The sequence below is a fragment of the Schistocerca serialis genome, chromosome 1 (assembly GCF_023864345.2).
Source record: "Schistocerca serialis cubense isolate TAMUIC-IGC-003099 chromosome 1, iqSchSeri2.2, whole genome shotgun sequence".
Lineage (NCBI taxonomy): Eukaryota > Metazoa > Arthropoda > Insecta > Orthoptera > Acrididae > Schistocerca > Schistocerca serialis.
Genome location: NC_064638.1, coordinates 292,682,293 through 292,704,087, shown reverse-complemented (window position 1 = coordinate 292,704,087; position 21,795 = coordinate 292,682,293). Strand labels below are relative to the sequence as shown.

General features: G+C 40.2%; 1 protein-coding gene across 1 annotated transcript in view; it reads left to right on the top strand.

The window, feature by feature from the left end:
- LOC126467802 (uncharacterized) overlaps positions 1-18,949 on the top strand; it is a 90,272-nt gene extending 71,323 nt beyond the window's left edge. Inside the window, exons 5-6 of the mRNA XM_050096498.1 lie at positions 9,934-10,063; positions 18,764-18,949. Coding sequence (XP_049952455.1) covers positions 9,934-10,063; positions 18,764-18,949 — 316 coding nt within the window. The remainder of the gene's footprint in view (positions 1-9,933; positions 10,064-18,763) is intronic.
- Positions 18,950-21,795: the final 2,846 nt, after the last annotated feature.

Here is a 21,795-nt window from a genome sequence, read left to right as displayed (position 1 = left end):
GGGTTTTGGTGGGAAGGTTAACAAGACGTAACGGGAATGTTTAGGATTTGGATTTGGTGGGGGTTGGTAGGGAATTTTGGGGGATATGGCAAGCTGAAAAGGTCAGCCAGGAGGGAATTACCTGCTATGAGGGGTGGATGAGGAGGAACACTGTAGTTACAACAGGGGCTGGCTGGTGACGCCAAAGGTGACAATAGGATGTCGACATGTTGGATGACTTACAGAGGTGGTGTCTGGAATGCTTCTCTAGGTGCTGGAGATCATGAGATTCAATTTCAGAGATGTGATCAGAGTAGTAGTATCATGCAGAGGCAGCAGAGGTGTTTTTGCAGTATCAGGTTTGTGAGGGCCAGGGGTTGGCAGAATCTGAAAGGCTGTAAGTGACTGAAAGGTGGACTGGGATCCAGAGAAAGGACTCTTTAATGTTAGGCCAACCTTTTTACGGGCCATCTCGAGGAGACATTCCTAGTCTCTCAAAACAACAAACCCATACTCTGGTTCAGGTACATTAATATCTTTATGCTCTGGACCCATGGCCAAGACATTGTGTCTTCATTCCTTCACAGCCTCAACACCTTCTCTTCCATCATATTCACATGTTCCTCCTCAATCCAGCATGGCACCTTTCTAGATGTTGATCTCCTCCTCTCTGATGGTGCCATCTGCCCCTCTGTCAACATTAAACTAACAAACACCAACAGTAGTTGCAGTTTGCCAGCCAACATCCCTTTCAAACCAACCCCCCCTCCCCCCCTTACAGCCTGGCTACCCAGGTACGTTGTATTTTCAGTGACATAAACTCCTTTGCGTAGTATGCTCAGAGTCTCACCAAGACTTTCACAGACAGGCACTTCCCCCCAGATCTAGTTTGCAAACAGGTCTCCCATGCCACTTACCCTCGCACCCCCTATCCTCCAACCACCCCCAAAAACCATCCACAAAGGAGTGTCCCCTTCATCATCCAGTACCTCCCCATACTGGAACAACTGAACCATATCCTTTGCCAGGGCTCTGATTACCTATCATCGTGCCATCAGATGGAGATACTTCACACCCCTGCTAAAGTGGTGTTCCATCGCCCACCCAACATCCACAACATCCTAGTCCATCCCTATGACACTCCCATTCCCAGCCCCTTGCCATGAGAATCATATCTCTATGGAAGACCCAGGTTCAAAACCTGACAAATCACCCCATCCACCACTTCCTACTCCAGACCTGTCACAGCTTTATCCTACCCAATCTGGGGCTAGACCACCTGTGAAAGCAGCCATGTCATTTACCAGCTCTGCTGCAATCACTGCACAGAGTTTTTGTATTGGTATGACTACCAACCACCTGTTCACCAGGATGAATGGCAACCGCCAAACTGTGGGCAACATGCAGCTGAACATGACACACTTGTTTTCAATGGCTGCTTCACTGCCTGAGCCATCTGGATCCTTCCCTCCACCACCAGCTTTTCTGAACCCTGCAGATGGGAGTTATTCTTAGAACACATTCTTCGCTCCTGCAGTTATGGTTCAAATGGCTCTGAGCACTATGGAACTTAACTGCTGAGGTCATCAGTCCCCTAAAACTTAGAACTACTTAAACCTAAGTAACCTAAGGACATCACACACAGCCATGGTCGAGGCAGGATTCGAACCTGTGACCGTAGCGGTCGCGCGGATCCAGACTATAGGACCTGGGACCGATCGGCCACTCCGGCCGGCCCTGCAATTATCCTGGCCTCAGCCTACAGTAACATACTTTCCCTACATGCTCCATCCAACAGTTTCCAACCCCTCTGTTCTATCATGTCCTCCCCATCCTTGTTTCCCAATCTGTTTATCTGCAGCCCGCTGCCAATGCATCCACACATCTTTTGCTGCTCCTCTCCTTTTTTGTGTCTTTTTCCCCCACCTCCCCGCTCCAAAAACTCCCAACACTGCATCTGTGGGCAGTCTAGTCCCTGCACACTCCACCAGAGAGCATTCTTCCCTCTCCACACCTGTACACTACTATCCCTTACCTTCCCCACTTCCCCACCCACTCCAGCCTGAAATTCTAGCTTTCGCAACCAACGGTTGCTTCGTCAGGAAAGAGGGAAGGAGAGGGAAAGATGAAAGGATGTGGGTTTTAAGGGAGAGGGTAAGGAGTCATTCCAATCCTGGGAGCAGAAAGACTTACCTTAGGGGGAAAAAAGGACGGGTATACACTCGCACACACACACATATCCATCCACACATATACAGACACAAGCAGACATATTCAAAGGCAAAGAGTTTGGGCAGAGATGTCAGTCGAGGCGGAACTGCAGAGGCAAAGATGTTGTTGAATGACAGGTGAGGTATGAGTGGCGGCAACTTGAAATTAGCAGAGATTGAGGCCTGGTGGATAACGGGAAGAGAGGATATATTGAAGAGCAAGTTCCCATCTCCAGAGTTCGGATAGGTTGGTGTTAGTGGGAAGTATCCAGATAACCCGGATGGTGTAACACTGTGCCAATATGTGCTGGCCATACACCAAGGCATGTTTAGCCACAGGGTGATCCTCATTACCAACAAACACTGTCTGCCTGTGTCCATTCCTGCGACGGACAGTTTGTTGCTGGTCATTCCCACATAGAATGTGTCACAGTGTAGGCAGGTCAGTTGATAAATCATGTGGGTGCTTTCACACGTGGCTCTGCCTTTGATCGTGTACACCTTCCGGGTTACAGGACTGGAGTAGGTGGTGGTGGGATGGTGCATGGGACAGGTTTTACACCGGGGGCGGGTACACGATCAAAGGCAGAGCCACGTGTGAAAGCACCCACATGATTTACCAACTGACCTGCCTACACTGTCTCGCATTCTATGTGGGAATGACCAGCAACAAACTGTCTGTCGCATGAATGGACACAGGCAGACAGTGTTTGTTGGTAATGAGGATCACCCTGTGGCTAAACATGCCTTGGTGTACGGCCAGCACATATTGGCACAGTGTTACACCGTCCGGGTTATCTGGATACTTCCCACTAACACCAACCTATCCGAACTCTGGAGATGGGAACTTGCTCTTCAATATATCCTCTCTTCCCGTTATCCACCAGGCCTCAATCTCCGCTAATTTCAAGCTGCCGCCACTCATACCTCACCTGTCATTCAACAACATCTTTGCCTCTGCAGTTCCGCCTTGACTGACATCTCTGCCCAAACTCTTTGCCTTTGAATATGTCTGCTTGTGTCTGTATATGTGTGGATGGATATGTGTGTGTGTGCGAGTGTATACCCGTCCTTTTTTCCCCCTAAGGTAAGTCTTTCCACTCCCGGGATTGGAATGACTCCTTACCCTCTCCCTTAAAACCCACATCCTTTCGTCTTTCCCTCTCCTTCCCTCTTTCCTGATGAAGCAACCATTGGTTGCGAAAGCTAGAATTTCGTGTGTATGTTTGTGTGTCTATCGACGTGCCAGCACTTTCGTTTGGTAAGGCACATCATCTTTGTTTTTAGATATATTTTTCGCATGTGGAATGTTTCCCTCTATATATATATATATATATATATATATATGTTGAATGTCTTTTAATTGTGCCTGGAGCCGGCCGAGGTGGCCAAGCGGTTATAGGTGCTTCCGTCTGGAACCCCGCGACCGCTACGGTCGCAGGTTCGAATCCTGCCTGGGGCATGGATGTGTGTGATGTCTATAGGTTAGTTAGGTTTAAGTAGTTCTAAGTTCTAGGGGACTGATGACCTCAGATGTTAAGTCCCATAGTGCTCAGAGCCATTTGAACCATATTTTTAATTGTGCTTGTCTGCAACTTGACGTATCTTCTTTACCGTAAGTAGCAATCAGTCTTTTCCTACATTGTTGATATTCCTATCTGCAGTTCCCATTGTTTGATTATGCAATGATAGCTACCATTAAAGTGTAAACAGGGTCAGGATTCCACTGCCTGTTGCCGAATTTGAATATGGGTTCTGTGCTGGGCATGAGGAACAGGATTGTGGGGGTGTGTCCACAGATGGCTCCTGATGACAGAATAACAACATTTTTTGATCAACTGCAGTACATTGGTTGTTGGCCTTATGGGAGAGGTTTGCTTCTGCTTGTAATATTCTCAGCGGTGATGAAGGTGGCCAGTAGATGCTGCTGTGACTGTAGCTATGCTGGTGTAACTGGAATCTGCTGCCTTGGCAGTGGTGATACGGCCTTGCTGGGTCATACTGCGGCAGCTGGAACCACATGCAGCAGGCCTGTGTCCTGATTGTGGCTGGGGACCGTGGCAGTAGTAGTAGCAGCGCGGTCACTTCCCAGTCTCAGTGGCCATCCTTGGCACCGACTGTCTGGCTCAGTGATGAGGATCCCCGACTGTGTGCCCGTGACAGCTTTTGTGACAGTGCCTCAATATGTGGTTTCCAGTTCAGAGTGTTATTGATGGTAAGTCCAAGAAATTTGGTGTCCTGCCTGCTTGTAATGTCATCTTTGCCAATAACTGCATTGAAGGGGATAAGATTTTGTCTAGTGTGGAAGTTCATACTTACAGTTTTTTGAGTATTTATGAGTAATCTATTTGCTTCAAAACAAGATTGTAATTGACAAGTAGTTTCATTAACTGCATCTTGCAATGTGTCACCTCTACTGGTTATCAGGATATTTGTGTCATCAGCATACAGAAAGGAGCTGGCATTTGATATGTGTTCTGGGAGAGTGTTTATGAACAATATGAAAAGAACAGAGCTCGGAGGGGCACCATTTGTTGTATGTAGCGTATCTGACATGCGGTGCCTGGGTGCCCTCGATTTTTTATTTCTACATATTGCTTTCTTTCACTGAGGTAGCTACAGAACCAATTGTGGGCTACACCTCCAATCCCTTACTTCTGGAGTTTCATAAGAAGCATCTTGTGGTTGACCATGTCAAATGCCTTGGATTGATCAAGAAATATACCAACAGCAGGTTGTTTATGGTCAACAAAATGTGGGCACTTTTCTAGAAATGCACACAAAGCATGTGTGGTGGAAATATTTTTTCTGAAATCCATATTGGGATGATGTGATTATGTTAGAATTTAAAAATATTTCTAATCTAATTGACATACAGTATTCAAATATTTTTGAGAAGGCAGATAGTATAGCAATTGGTCTATAGTTTGCTATGCCCGTTGTCTCTCCCTTCCTGTAGAGAGGTATAATTTTAGCAAGTTCTAGCTGGTTTGGAAATGTTCCCTCTAGAAATTAGGTATTTATGATGTTTGACTGGGATCCTCTGATGTAATTTGAACACTTGTGAAGTAAGAAGCAGGGTATCATATCATGCCCTGCAGAATAAATCTTTTTAACTCTTTTTTTAATAATATCTTCAATTTCAGACAGTGTTGTAGGAGATAGGAAAAAGGAGTTCAGAGGAGTATTGTTTTTGAGAAGAGAGTGTACAGTGTTTGAAGAGTTGGTTAGGATATTTTTGGGAAGAATGTGTACAGTATTTGAAGATGACGTAGTAATGCAGCAATCATTTACTGTGCATCAGTATTGTCCAAGCAACAACCAATAACACGTAAGTCCAAACTGATATCTACATCTACATGGATATTCTGCAAATCACATTTAAGTGCCTGGCAGTGTGTTCATCGAACCACCTTCACAATTTTCTATTATTACAATCTCGTATAGCACGCGGAAAGAACGAACACCTATATCTTTCCGTACGAGCTCTGATTTCCCTTATTTTACCATGGTGATCATTTCTCCCTATGTAGATCGTGTCAACAAAACATTTTCACATTTGGAGGAGAAAGTTGGCAATTGGAATTTTGTGAGAAGACTCTGTTGCAATGAAAAATGCCTTTCTTTTAATGATGTCCAGCCCAAATCCTGTATCATTTCAGTGACACTCACTCCCATATTTCACGATAATACAAAATGTGCTGCCCTTTTTTGAACTTTTTCAATGTACTCCATCAGTCCTATCTGGTAAGGATCCCACACTGTGCAGCAGTACTCTAAAAGAGGATGGACAAGCATAGTGTAGGCAGTCTCCTTAGTAGATCTGCTACATTTTCTAAGTGTCCTGCCAATAAAACATAGCCTTTGTTAGCCTTCCCCACAACATTTTCTGCGTTCTTTCCAGTTTAAGTTGTTCGTAATTGTAATTCCTAGGTATTTAGTTGAATTGATGGCCTTTAGATTAAACTGATTTATTGTGTAGCTGAAGTTTAACGAATTCCTTTTAGCACTCATGTGGATGACCTCACACTTTTCGTTATTTAGAGTCAGCTGCCAATTTTCACACCATTCAGATATCTTTTCTAAATCATTTTGCAATTTGTTTTGATCTTCTGATGACTTTATTAGTCGATAAATGACAGCGTCATCAGCAAACAACCTAAGACGACTGCTCAGATTGTCTACCAGATCGTTTATATAGATGAGGAACAGCAAAGGGCCTATAACGCTACCTTGGACAGGACCAGAAATCACTTCTGTTTTACTCGATGACTTTCCGTTAATTACTACGAACTGTGACCTCTCTGAAAGGGAGTCACAAATCCAGTCACATAACTGAGATGATATTCCATAAGCACACAGTTTCACTACAAGCCGCTTGTGTGGTACAATGTCAACTTCATGTGAATAAAGAGCTAGTTGGGTTTCACAAGAATGATGTTTTCTAAACCCATCTTGACTGTGTCAACAGAACATTTTCTTTGAGGTCATTCATAATGCTCAAACACAATATATGATCCAAAATCCTGCTGCGTATCGATGTTAATGATATGGGTCTGTAATTAAGTGGAATACTCCTACTACCTTTCTTGAATATTAGTGTGACCTCTGCGACTTTTCAGTCTTTGGGTACAGATCTTTCATCGAGTGGATGGTTGTATATAATTGTTAAGTATGGAGCTAACGCATCAGCATACTCTGAAAGGAGCCTAATTGGTATTAAGTCTGGACCAGAAGACTTGCTTTTATTAAGTGACTTAAGTTGCTTTACTACACCGAAGATCTCTACTTTTATGTTACTCATGTTGGCAGCTGTTCTTGATTTAAATTCTGGAATATTTACTTCATCCTATTTTGTGGAGGCATTTCAGAAGGCTGTGTTTAGTAACTCTGCTTTGGCAGCACTGTCTTCAATAGTATTTGCTATCGAGCAGAGAAGGTATTGATTGTGTCTTGCTGCTAACATGCTTCACAGATGACCAGAATTTCTTTGGATTTTCTGCCTGGTTTCAAGATAAAGTTTCGTTGTGGAAACTTATAAGCATCTCACATTGAAGTCTGCACTAAATTTCAAGCTTCTGTAAAAGATCACTAATCTTGGGGATTTTGCGCCTGTTTAAATTTGGCATGTTTGCTTCATTGTATCTGCAACAGTGTTTGACCTGTTTTGTGTACCAAGGAGGATCAGCTCTGTTGTTTTTTAATTTATTTGGTATAAATATCTCAATTGCTGCTGATACTACTTCTTTGAATTTGAGCCTCATCTGGTCTACACTTACGTTATTAGTTTGAAAGTAATGGAGATTGTCTCTCAGGAAGGCATCAAGTGAATTTTTATCTGGTTTTTTGAATAGGTATATTTTTCGTTTATTTTTGGAGGATTTGGGGTTACAGTATTCAGTCTCGCTATGACAACCATGTTTTTCTAATCCCTGTATCTATTTTGATGATCATTACTAACTCAGGATTATTTGTTGCTAAGATGTCTAGTGTGTTTCCACAACCGTTTACTATTCACGTGTGCTCATGAACCAATTGCTCGAAATAATTTTCAGAGAAGGTGTTTAGCACAATTTCGGATGATGTTTTATGCATACTCCCAGAATTAAACATGTATTTTTGCCAACATATCGAGGGTAAATTAAAGTCACCACCGACTATAATTGTATGAGTCAGGTACGTGTTTGAAATCAAACTCAAGTTTTCCTTGAACCTTTCAGCAACTGTATCATTTGAATTGGGAGGTCGGTAAAAGGATCCAAGTATTATTTTATTCTAGTTGGCAACAATGACCTCTGCCCCTGTTAACCCACAGGAACTATCTACTTCAATTTTGCAACAAGATAAACTACTTCTAACAGCAACAAACACGCCACTGCCAACCATGTTTAGCCTGTCCTTTCAGAACACCGTAAAGTTCTTCACAAAAATTTTGGCTGAGCTTATCTCCGGCTTTAGCCAGCTTTCAGTGCCTATAATGATTTGAGCATCAGTGCTTTCTATTAGCACTTGGAGCTCTGGTACTTTCCCAACACAGTTACAACAATTTACAACTGTTATACCAATGGTTCCTGTAACTACATTCTTCCTGTGTTCGGCCTGCACCCTTTGTGACTGAAGCCCTTCTCGTGTTTCCTGAGACCCTCTAACCTTAAAAGGTGTGTGGTTCAATGAGCATCAGGATGAATTCACCATACTCTCCTGGCCACCAGACTCCCTGGATTTAAGCCCAACTGAGAACTATGGAACCACTTTGCTTGGGCTGTTCATGCCTTGGATTCTGAACTGAGAAACGTAGTGCATCTGGCCACACACGAGAGTTAGCATGGCTCCACTTCCTCATTGACACTCTTGCTGCATGGCTTGCCATGGTCGGTGCTGCAGCAGGTGGTTATTCAGGTTTTTGACAAGTAGTATAAATTTCTGAATGGAATTTTCCATGTTATACAATTACTAAACATCTTTACTTAATTAATTCTGTTATTTTTACAATATCTTTTGTGATACAAAAAGCTTTGCTAGTATCTCTGAAATGTGCATCCCTTTCTCTCTTCAAAAGTGAGTATTTGGCTCTACAACTGAATCACACATCAAGATGGACAAGCCAAAATGTTTCCACTTTCTGTAATTGCATTACACTGCATGTCTAGCTTTAGCAGTAGTTTTCCAAACATGATAGACCCTTGTTGAACTATCCAACCCAACCTTCTAATAGATTTTACAACACTAAACATCTTACTGATAACATAGCGAGATGCTTTTAAAAAATTAATGTTATAAGCACCACCGTTATACTAAATCCATTCTTCATGAAATAATGGACTGCCACAATTTTGCAACCAACACTGAAATTGGTAGCTTCCATTATGTGTAGTATGAAAATTTGTAAAGTAACAATTTGCCACCATTCCTCTGATTTGATGTGCATTTTCTTTGTCAGAACTAATACTCAAGTTTGTATCTACTAATCTACTATCACATTACATTACTGACCCACATCCCATCCTGCACATCACTTTCCTGTCTGACTATGATGTAATTGAGGATGTTGTGTCACATAGTAGTCAATGATTTAATTGTTAAGTGCAGATAATAGCAGATAAATCTCTGTTGAATGTAAAAGAATTAATTTATAAGATTCCACCTCAAGTATTGATATATGGTTGTTGCATTCAACATGTAAAAATAGTGAAATAAACAGATAAACAGAACACACCACAGAAGTGATGTGTAATTGTGACACCTACTTGATAAATATGAGAGCTTTACAGAGACCATACAGTGGAGGCTTTTATGACTGGTTGTTTTAGTTGCTGCTGAACCTTCTGGGTTGTATGGTCATGACCTGTGAAACTTTTCTTTTTTGGGGGGGAGGGGGGTGGGCACACTGAAGATGTTCAATGCAGCTGAGGACAAAGCAACAGGAAGATAAATGTTTTGTGGGCTACAACCACATAACTCAGAAGATTGACCAGCAACTTCATAGAGTTGCTCCAGTGGAAGTCATGATGCAAGAATTTTCATTCATGAGTGAAAGAGTCACTATTAGGATTGTCTTCCATTTCTGCAGATAACAAAGATATTTATAAAACTGTGTGATTAGTCACTTTTCCATACAATTGCCCTAAGTAGAACAGGGAGAAGAAAAATAAAACAGGTATGAGGTAGCAGCTGATAAGATTAATTAAGATTAATTAAGTAAAGATAATTAGAAAAGTTAAACAATGAATAATTTATTTTTTAGAATCAAGGTTGAATCACAGCTACTTACTGTGTTAAGCAAATACGATGCTGACATAGGAGATCTGCAGAATGAATTGGATGAACTTATGGATGGCTTCAATGAAGAGAAACGACAGATGAGAGAGCTACAGGTAAGATAATTTTGTATATTATTCCCTTAATTTAAGCTAATTTTGCATGAACTGTGCATAGACCTTGTATATAAATGATGTTGAGTTAAACCTCGGACTGCCTAATTATTCAGAAGACCCGTAGCTTAGCCTGTAAACTGTGCTGTATCCTAGAGGTTCAATATTTTTGTGGAAACACACTCATCTATTTCCATAGTGCAATTAGTTTTACAAATAGGCTCTGTTCTTTTTCAAATTTTATCATGCCGTTTTTCTGTGAATATTGTAATGTTCCTGACTTTACATTGGCTAAATGAAACATATGTTATACCAAAATGTTTTTAATGGAGTGAAGGAAAATAAATAAAAGTGTGCAAATGTAAGAACAAATTTATTATTCAAAGAATAAATCAACGTAGCAAGATGAATGAAAATTACAATAAAAATTTGGTAATTTTTTTCCCAAACTGAGTCTTTCCTTGAAGGATTCGGATCTGAACCCTTGCCTTTTAATGGGCAATGTTCTTACTAGTTGAAGTGACACTCCTGCACAGCTCTACTTCTACTCATCCCTCTCTCTTATTTTCTAAACTTCACAGTGCTCCTGCATCCCTTGCTGGAAGAAAGGATTGTGCAGAGAAGTAGCTTAACCACTGTCTAGGTAATTGTTTCATTTAGAAATCTCTCACAGAGCAGTATGTGATGTTTTGAAACTCCCTGGCAGGTTAAAACTGTATGCTAGACCAGGAAAGGAAAGATTCCAGATTTGAGCTCTGGTCCAGAACACAATTCCTGAAGTCCCTGTCCTACTGCCTTGCTTATGGCATGGTGTTCTCTGTGCACTTGTTCCACAAATGAAGGACTGATGACCTCTTAGTTTCATCAGTTAATCTCTACACATCCAATTGAGCATGAGCCCACACCATTGCTGTCATTTAAATTTCTGGATACACACATCACTTGGTCCTAATTATTTTTGATAGATTTCCTCTTTCCATACTGTAGTGAAAAAGAAAGTCCAGAGAAGTAGTCATTCATTGAGTTTTGGGGTTCTCTGAAAGGGCTTTTTAAAAGCATTTGCCACAATGCCCATGAAATACTGTTATGAAAAGTGGAAAACTATGTCATTCATAGACAACCAGGAGAACGGAGACTATCATATCTTTGCAATAAGAATATATATATATATATATATATATATATATATATATATACCCCCCCCCCATGAACCATGGACCTTGCCGTTGGTGGGGAGGCTTGCGTGCCTCAGCGATACAGATAGCCGTACCGTAGGTGCAACCACAACGGAGGGGTATCTGTTGAGAGGCCAGACAAACGTGTGGTTCCTGAAGAGGGGCAGCAGCCTTTTCAGTAGTTGCAAGGGCAACAGTCTGGATGATTGACTGATCTGGCCTTGTAACAATAACCAAAACGGCCTTGCTGTGCTGGTACTGCGAACGGCTGAAAGCAAGGGGAAACTACAGCCGTAATTTTTCCCGAGGGCATGCAGCTTTACTGTATGATTACATGATGATGGCGTCCTCTTGGGTAAAATATTCCGGAGGTAAAATAGTCCCCCATTCGGATCTCCGGGCGGGGACTACTCAAGAGGATGTCGTTATCAGGAGAAAGAAAACTGGCGTTCTACGGATCGGAGCGTGGAATGTCAGATCCCTTAATCGGGCAGGTAGGTTAGAAAATTTAAAAAGGGAAATGGATAGGTTGAAGTTAGATATAGTGGGAATTAGTGAAGTTCGGTGGCAGGAGGAACAAGACTTTTGGTCAGGTGACTACAGGGTTATAAACACAAAATCAAATAGGGGTAATGCAGGAGTAAGTTTAATAATGAATAGGACAATAGGAATGCGGGTAAGCTACTACAAACAGCATAGTGAACGCATTATTGTGGCCAAGATAGATACGAAGCCCACGCCTACTACAGTAGTACAAGTTTATATGCCAACTAGCTCTGCAGATGATGAAGAAATTGAAGAAATGTATGATGAAATAAAAGAAATTATTCAGATTGTGAAGGGAGACGAAAATTTAATAGTCATGGGTGACTGGAATTCGAGTGTAGGAAATGGGAGAGAAGGAAACATAGTAGGTGAATATGGATTGGGGGACAGAAATGAAAGAGGAAGCCGCCTGGTCGAATTTTGCACAGAGCACAACATAATCATAACTAACACTTGGTTTAAGAATCATGAAAGAAGGTTGTATACATGGAAGAACCCTGGAGATACTAAAAGGTATCAGATAGATTATATAATGGTAAGACAGAGATTTAGGAACCAGGTTTTAAATTGTAAGACATTTCCAGGGGCAGATGTGGACTCTGACCACAATCTATTGATTATGACCTGTAGATTAAAACTGAAGAAACTGCAAAAAGGTGGGAATTTAAGGAGATGGGACCTGGATAAACTAAAAGAACCAGAGGTTGTACAGAGATTCAGGGAGAGCATAAGGGAGCAATTGACAGGAATGGGGGAAATAAATACAGTAGAAGAAGAATGGGTAGCTTTGAGGGATGAAGTAGTGAAGGCAGCAGAGGATCAAGTAGGTAAAAAGACGAGGGCTAGTAGAAATCCTTGGGTAACAGAAGAAATATTGAATTTAATTGACGAAAGGAGAAAATATAAAAATGCAGTAAGTGAAACAGGCAAAAAGGAATACAAACGTCTCAAAAATGAGATCGACAGGAAGTGCAAAATGGCTAAGCAGGGATGGCTAGAGGACAAATGTAAGGATGTAGAGGCCTATCTCACTAGGGGTAAGATAGATACCGCCTACAGGAAAATTAAAGAGACCTTTGGAGATAAGAGAACGACTTGTATGAATATCAAGAGCTCAGATGGAAACCCAGTTCTAAGCAAAGAAGGGAAAGCAGAAAGGTGGAAGGAGTATATAGAGGGTCTATACAAGGGCGATGTACTTGAGGACAATATTATGGAAATGGAAGAGGATGTAGATGAAGATGAAATGGGAGATATGATACTGCGTGAAGAGTTTGACAGAGCACTGAAAGACCTGAGTCGAAACAAGGCCCCCGGAGTAGACAATATTCCATTGGAACTACTGACGGCCGTGGGAGAGCCAGTCCTGACAAAACTCTACCATCTGGTGAGCAAGATGTATGAAACAGGCGAAATACCCTCAGACTTCAAGAAGAATATAATAATTCCAATCCCAAAGAAAGCAGGTGTTGACAGATGTGAAAATTACCGAACTATCAGCTTAATAAGTCACAGCTGCAAAATACTAACACGAATTCTTTACAGATGAATGGAAAAACTAGTAGAATCCAACCTCGGGGAAGATCAGTTTGGATTCCGTAGAAACACTGGAACACGTGAGGCAATACTGACCTTACGACTTATCTTAGAAGAAAGATTAAGGAAAGGCAAACCTACGTTTCTAGCATTTGTAGACTTAGAGAAAGCTTTTGACAATGTTGACTGGAATTCTCTCTTTCAAATTCTAAAGGTGGCAGGGGTAAAATACAGGGAGCGAAAGGCTATTTACAATTTGTACAGAAACCAGATGGCAGTTATAAGAGTCGAGGGACATGAAAGGGAAGCAGTGGTTGGGAAGGGAGTAAGACAGGGTTGTAGCCTCTCCCCGATGTTGTTCAATCTGTATATTGAGCAAGCAGTAAAGGAAACAAAAGAAAAATTCGGAGTAGGTATTAAAATTCATGGAGAAGAAATAAAAACTTTGAGGTTCGCCGATGACATTGTAATTCTGTCAGAGACAGCAAAGGACATGGAAGAGCAGTTGAATGGAATGGACAGTGTCTTGAAAGGAGGATATAAGATGAACATAAACAAAAGCAAAACAAGGATAATGGAATGTAGTCTGATTAAGTCGGGTGATGCTGAGGGAATTAGATTAGGAAATGAGGCACTTAAAGTAGTAAAGGAATTTTGCTATTTGGGGAGCAAAATAACTGATGATGGTCGAAGTAGAGAGGATATAAAATGTAGGCTGGCAATGGCAAGGAAAGCGTTTCTGAAGAAGAGAAATTTGTTAACATCCAGTATAGATTTAAGTGTCAGGAAGTCATTTCTGAAAGTATTTGTATGGAGTGTAGCCATGTATGGAAGTGAAACATGGACGATAAATAGTTTGGACAAGAAGAGAATAGAAGCTTTCGAAATGTGGTGCTACAGAAGAATGCTGAAGATTAGATGGGTAGATCACATAACTAATGAGGAAGTATTGAATAGGATTGGGGAGAAGAGAAGTTTGTGGCACAACTTGACCAGAAGAAGGGATCGGTTGGTAGGACATGTTCTGAGGCATCAAGGGATCACCAATTTAGTATTGGAGGGCAGCGTGGAGGGTAAAAATCGTAGAGGGAGACCAAGAGATGAATACACTAAGCAGATTCAGAAGGATGTAGGTTGCAGTAGGTACTGGGAGATGAAAAAGCTTGCACAGGATAGAGTAGCATGGAGAGCTGCATCAAACCAGTCTCAGGACTGAAGACCACAACAACAACAATATATCAATAGAGGACTCATACCAGTCATAAACCAAAGCCACCATCACATATGGAGTGCTAAGGGATTGGTAATGGGGCCATCGCTGTTCTACATCTAAATCTACATACATACTCTACAAGCTACCAAATGGTGCACGGTGGAGGGTACCTAGTACCACTACTAGTCATTTCCCTTCCTGTTCCACTCACACCTGGGCAAAGGGAAAAATGACTGTCTATATGCCTCCACATGAGCCTCAAATTTCTCGTATCTTACCTTCGTGTTCCTTAAGCAAAATGTAGTTGTCGGCAGTAGGATTCTTCTGCATTCAGCTTCAAATGCTGGTTCTCTCATTTTTCTCAATAGTGTCCCTTGAAAAGAACTTTGCATTCCCTCCAGGGACTCCCTTATGAGTTCCTGAAGCATCTCTGTAACACTTATGTGTTGTTCAAACCCATCAGTAACAAATTTAACAGCCAACCCCTGAATTGCTTCAACATCTTCCCTTAACCCTATCTGGTGCAGATTTCAAACATTGGAGCAATACTCAAGAACAGGCTGCACCAGCATCATATAGGTGGCCCCCTTTACAGATGAACCACACTCTCCTAAAATTCTCCCAATAAACAAGTTGACCATTCACCTTTCCTACCACAATCTTCACATGCTTGTTCCATTTCATATAACTTTACAACATTATGGCCAGATATTTAAATAAGGTAACTGTGTCAAGCAGGACACTACTAATGCTATACCTGAACATTATGGCTTTGTTTTTCCTACTCATCTGCATTAACTTACATTTTTCTACATTTAGATCTGTTTGTGAATGATATAGGTGTTGAAGAGACACAGAAGAAAATATTGTATGCAGCAGGTTACAATACTGAACAGTGACCAAAATGAGCAAAAGCATATATTTCTGCTAACATTACAGCTAAATGCCTCTTGGAAAATGAACTGATTATAATCACGAAACAGACTATGTATGTGGAGTTCAGAAAAAAGGAAACTTTGTGCTTGTGGATTTCGCGGTGGATAATACAAAGCTGGAAGAAGTAAAATCCACTAGATTCTTTGGTATTCTGTGGATAAATAGCTCAAATGGAAACAGTATATTAATTCTGTCTGCTAGAAACTCAGATTCATCATATTCATAATGACAATATGCAGGCAAATAGCTTCTGTGCAGAGTATACCATGGACTGTTTGAACTGTACCCGCAGTATTGAGTGACAGTGTGGGGAAACTAAAACATTCAAAAACCATTCATATGGTTGTCTGGATCCATTGTTTTCTGCATGTCAGGTGAGAAAAGTGAAATTTGGGTTTTGCATGACCAAAGTTCTTTGGACTCCCATGATGGTTGGCATTAGAGATATCATATCACAACGAGAGGACAAAATTATAATCCATGGAACATGCAAGCAACTATAGTCAGGCTGCTGAAAGAACATCCATAACAATTCATGGTCATGGCTCACACTGTGTGGAAGTGACACTGCAGTGCAAATCTGAGCTCCAGAATTCTTAACTGTTGACATGATGGCAGTGCCTCATTGCCACCCTGACAGCTCAAGGTCACACATGGTGTATGTAGTGGCTGCAAAGCTTTTGTCGCAGATCATGAATCACCAATTCACTTCATGTTGGTGTAAAGTGTGATACTGTTAATTTGAAATATACGTGATGTAGCCTCTGTCTCAACCTGCAGGAAAGTAGTCAGGGATGCTACCTTAAAGTTTCGGTCTTGTGAACTTGTACATAATATACAATGATATTTTGATGTAGGCAACAATGACACTCTTATATCTTTGTCAAAAGTCATCAAATGAGTAGCTCCAGCTCTGAAAATTGGAACAATCTGTGTGAAGAAAATGACGAGGGGGAAAGATGCTGGAATTCTACAGGAAGCAACTGCTGCTCTTTTGACTTTAGCAGTAATTTTCAAGAAGCTGGATTTGGTGACATACATATGACTATTATGTGTGGAAAGAATATCTCACCAGGAAGAAGCACTTGTCTCACTACGAGATACTGAGTCATTTTTCAGAGGGAAAACCAGACCATGAGTTATATTAAAGAAGATAGGGTTTCAATGGAAAATGTTTTCTTGGAGAGTTCTCATGAATGAGAGGATATGGTTGCCTGGAGATGCTGTTCTTTGGTGAAAGAAAGTACAAACCTCTTTTGGTCTGACAAAACTTGGGTAATTGCAGTTTTTGGCCCCAGGACAATAAAATCTTGCTTCTTTATGCAGTCTTAGCCCAGGACAATTTAAAATCAATGCAATTTTGCTTTTCATACAATTTTCAGCCTAAGGACAATTAAAAACTTATTTTCCCATCTGGAGAGCTGCATCAAACCAGTCTCAGGACTGAAAACCACAACAACAAAACATTTCCCATCTGATGTGGTACAAGTTTGCTGTGGTGGAGGGGCTTACCTAACTAACAGCGCCACAACTGTTGACTGCGGAATGTGAGCAATCATGTACAGTGAACAGTATGGATGGCATAATGTGCAACTCAAAGCATAGACATAAAATATTGCAATTCTCATCTGTCATTTGTAGCCAACTCCATTTATGTTAAGGCACTTACATTTATGGTAAGATTTTCATAATTTTGTAGTTTTTTTTTTATCCATGGCATTTGCCCCCGCATCAATAATATGCCATTCGGCTTTTACATCAGTCTTTCTACAGTGTTTTGAAACTGGAACTTTAATTATGGACACCTTTTATATCTGTTGGCTGGCTGTAGCTCATTTTTGAAATCTCTGATTCTTCACTTATTTACTTCACTTTTTTTTACATTTTCATATAAAACACTTCTCTGTATCAATGTACATCAATCTTATACAGGGTGTATCAAAAAGAATCATCTGATTTTAAAAAATCATAATTACAATGTTATTTGAGATATGTGCATGAACAACGGACTGTCGGAAAGAGCGAGGTTTATATGGTTCCTGCTAGGTAGCAGCAATGTGCACCTACTTCAGTTCTAGTAAAAATGGTATCGATACAATAGAAAGCATTTTGTGTTCTATGTTTTGCGCAGTGCTGGTCAGTAATAACTGTTCAGTGTGACTTTCATACTAGGTGTGGCATGGATCCTGCTACAGCACAGAGCATTAGACAGTATGAACAATTCCGAGAAACAGGTTGTTTGTATAAAGGCAAATCGCTGGGTCATCCCCGAGAGTCTGACACAGACGTCGAACATATCCATCATATTTTCACAAGGAGTCCACAGAAATCCATTCGCTGTGCACCGTGACAGCTCAACATGCCCCCGCCGTCCATCTCGCATTTGTCGCGTCGACGTTTACACATGAAACCGTACAAAATTCAGCTAGTGCAAGCTCTTCATAAAGGTGACAAACAACAACATGTAGAGTGCTGTAATTTCTTTCTTGGGAGGATGGAGGATGATGCCTAGTGTTTGGTGATGAGGCAACATTCCATTTAAATGGAAAGCTGAACCATCATAATGTGAGAATATGGGATATGGAAAAACCACATGAAGTTGTACAACATGAGACAGACTCTCCAAAATTTAATGTGTTTTGTGCAGTTTCATGGGAAAAGGGGTATGGTCCATTTTTCTTTGCCAAGAACACTGTTGCAGGAAGCACATATCTCAATATGCTTGAGAACTTCCTTTTCCCACAGTTGGAGACTGATTCAAACAACTTCATTTACCAACAGGATGGGGCACCGTCATGCTGGCATCTGGAAGTGTGCAAATTTTTAAATCAGAGGATTACTAAATGATGGAGCATTCACACTGGACCAAATGATTCAGCCTTACATACTGGCCTCCAAGGTGACTGATCCTTACTGTATGTGATCATTTCTTGTGGGGGTTTATAAAAGACTCTGTTTCTGTGCCTCCATTTCCAACAACATTGAATGAACTGAGACATCACATAACAGCTGTGGAAGCTGTAACTCAAGACATGCTTGCTGCAGTGTGGGAACAATTTGAATACCACATTGACATATGCCGTGCATCTCAAGGGGGGCACATTGAACATCTATGAAAAGGTATAAAAAAACTTTTTGAGTTTCCCATTCATCAAAAAACAAAATTCATTATACATTTTTATTAGTTTCAGAAATATAGATGTGCCAAACCGGATGATTCTTTTTGATACACTCTGTATTTTTTAATTACGTAGAGTGGAATTTTGTTCACAAAACAATCTAATAATGAATTTCCAGGAACGATTTGATATACAGGAAGTGGAATATATCAGACTAATGACTCAAAAAGCTGAAGAAGAACGTATTGAACATGAAAGAAGAGTAAACTTTTTCACAACAAGTCGAGCAGCACGCATCATTCAACGTGCGTGGAGAAAATACATACGTAGGAAACGTCGACGTAAAGGGAGGAAAAGAAAATAAAAATTCTTAAACAGCACAAAATAATAAACATTTTTTATTGTTTTGTAAACAAAGATGTATTACAAGATATAAAAAAAAACTTAATACTTATGTTGCTGATTTTTCTTTCTTTTACTTCAATTTCTCTTTCTTTCTTCTTGTATCTCCTCTTCCTTTCTCATTATGCAACCTGTTGATTCTCCAAAAATTCATAACAAAATATTATTAATTGTGAAATATCTGTCTTTATGCAGCACTTAACATTTTATCAAATATATCTTCTGTTTGTATATAGATTGTCAAGAGCCTGAAAATTATTTTTAATTTAGAAAGAAAATTGTTTTTACATTATTTAGTTTCTAGTTTATATACAATACATTTAACTGATAAAAGATGACTACTTAGAATTGCAGGAAATAAAGTAAGCAAAACAGAATACAGATATCTTAAAAATGTGACGGACAGAAAGCACAAAATGAATAAGCTAGAAGACAGATGAAAGGCTGTAAGAGCATGTATGTTTTGGAAGAAAAATAGATGCAGCACCATATTGGACATGGAATGGGGGTGGACACCATCCCGCTCCCCATTTTTTCCCTTGGGGTACATCGTCTGCTTGCTAATTTATATGTAGAACATTTTCTTACTACAGTAATTCAGTTTCATCGTCTCTCTTTCTTAAATTATTCTCTATGCCTGGTTATAGCTCGTAGAACATGTTAGCTGTGTTGTCAGCTGAGTATTGGTAAATGGGCCAGACAAATAATGCAATAAACAAAGTACAATGAACATGAGATGTGTGGGATCGGGAATTTGCCAAGTTAGTGCTAGTTGTCACTTCATGTTCCATGAAAATTATGTCTAACTACACTTAACTCCCTTTTTCCTCACACTGCTCTTGCACTCTTTAATGATGCCACCAAACTTGACCTTTATCTGAAACCTAAGCTGTAAGATAAGACATTAGTAAAATAAAAACATTTCCTGCTTCTTTCTGCTGATATTGCATTCTTCAGTGCTACAACAACAATATCAAATGCTGCCCCTTGACTTAACCCTCTGTTATAATATTATTATGTGCAGCAAACAGTAGACCTATTTATTATTTTCAATCATTGTAGTATCTTTCATTTTTTTGTCTACAGTCTAATTGTTAACAGCTTTAATCGTTAAGTAACAGCATGGCCAGCACGGGCATTGTGATTCAGTTTTCTACTCGTTGAAGCTATAGGCATTGTAGGGAAGGCTCTGTTGGTTTCTAATGTTCTTTGTATTACTTTTCTGTTTTAAAGCCTGACATATTACATTTTTAAGTGACAAATATAAAAATTTTGCTAATAATTGAAAGGTGTGATTTTTCACTATGAAATGCAGTATAGTAGATTATTTTACTAAGTCTAATTCTGGGGTTTCAGCTACAGAAAATGATTGGCAAGGTTTGGAAGAACATTGTCTATGAATATTAGCACCAGAACAGGTACTATGGAAGATAAAAACCAATCATGAGAAGTAGTTTCTCATTATTTAGAGTCACAAAACACAGCACATGGAACAACAGTACATGGAGAGAATTTAAGACAAAAAAAGTATGTGTAGTTGATGTGTAGACAAGGCAAGGTGGCATATTAAGTATATAAAAATGTGCTGAAAATAAAAATGAGTAAGTCACAGGAAGAGCACATTTCTAAAGAATGGAGTAGTATTTTTTGGACCCAGTTTATGGAAGTAAGAAACTCAGTTAACATCATTGAAGAAAAAGATTCATCATAACCATCATCTCTGACAGTTTCCATCCTCTGGCCAGGTGTGTATTGGAGCATAGGCCTCTCCATCGTCTTCTGTCTTACCACCATCTCTCCGCCTTCACCTTTGTCCTGGATGCATTCCTCTACTCCTTTCAGTCATCTGTCTCTTGGTTTTCCTTTTGGTCTCTTTCCTTCCAGTTTCATCTCGTGTATCCTCCTGGGTATCCTCTTTTCCTCCATTCTCTTAACATGTCCATACCATCTCTGCCTTGATTTCTCTATCTCCTCCTGTAATGGCTCCACCTTCATTAACACTCTGATCCTCTCATTTCGTAAGCTGTCTTTGTCACTCCAATACTGTTTCTCAAGAATTTCATCTCACTAGCTTGTACTTTGCTTTTCTCTCTTCCTTTCATAACCCAGGTTTCTGATGCATATGTCAGGATCGGGACATAGTTTGACCGGTATATAACCTTTTTACTGATTTGGGGTACATCCTTGCTCCATATCAGGCTTCTGACACTCTTCTGAAATGCTGCTGCTTTTCTCCCCCACTCGTTTATTTCTCTGTCATTTTTTCCATCTTCCTATATTAGGCTACCTAGGTACTTGAAACTCTCCACTCTCCTCAATCGTTCCCCACCAATTGTTATTCCAGTTGTTCCTCACTCCTTCTTTCTTGTTGTGATAATCATCTCACTCTAACTTATGCTAAATTTCATCCCATATTCATCCCCAGATTCATACACATGGAAATTCAGAAGCACATGTAACTGCATGTAGACAAGGAGAAAAGAGACAAGACAGTCTTCTAGAAAACCCTGTAGTTGAACAGCATAAATACATTTTTGAAAGTAGAAGGAAAGTGTTTCGCACAGCATATTTTGTAGCAAAAAAGTATCAAATCAAATTTAGACTTTCCCAAGCTTATAGATTTGCAAATTTAAAATGCTCTGCACATGCACAAAACACTGCGTAGTGAACTTAGTTGTACTAAAATGACAGACTGCATTGTGCACAGTATGACGTAGAAGCTCTATTCATCCATAATATCAAAATATTCCAAGATATCTGTATCATTGTTTACTCAATTTCTGTGCCTCACAGTCAGTTTTAATAGTG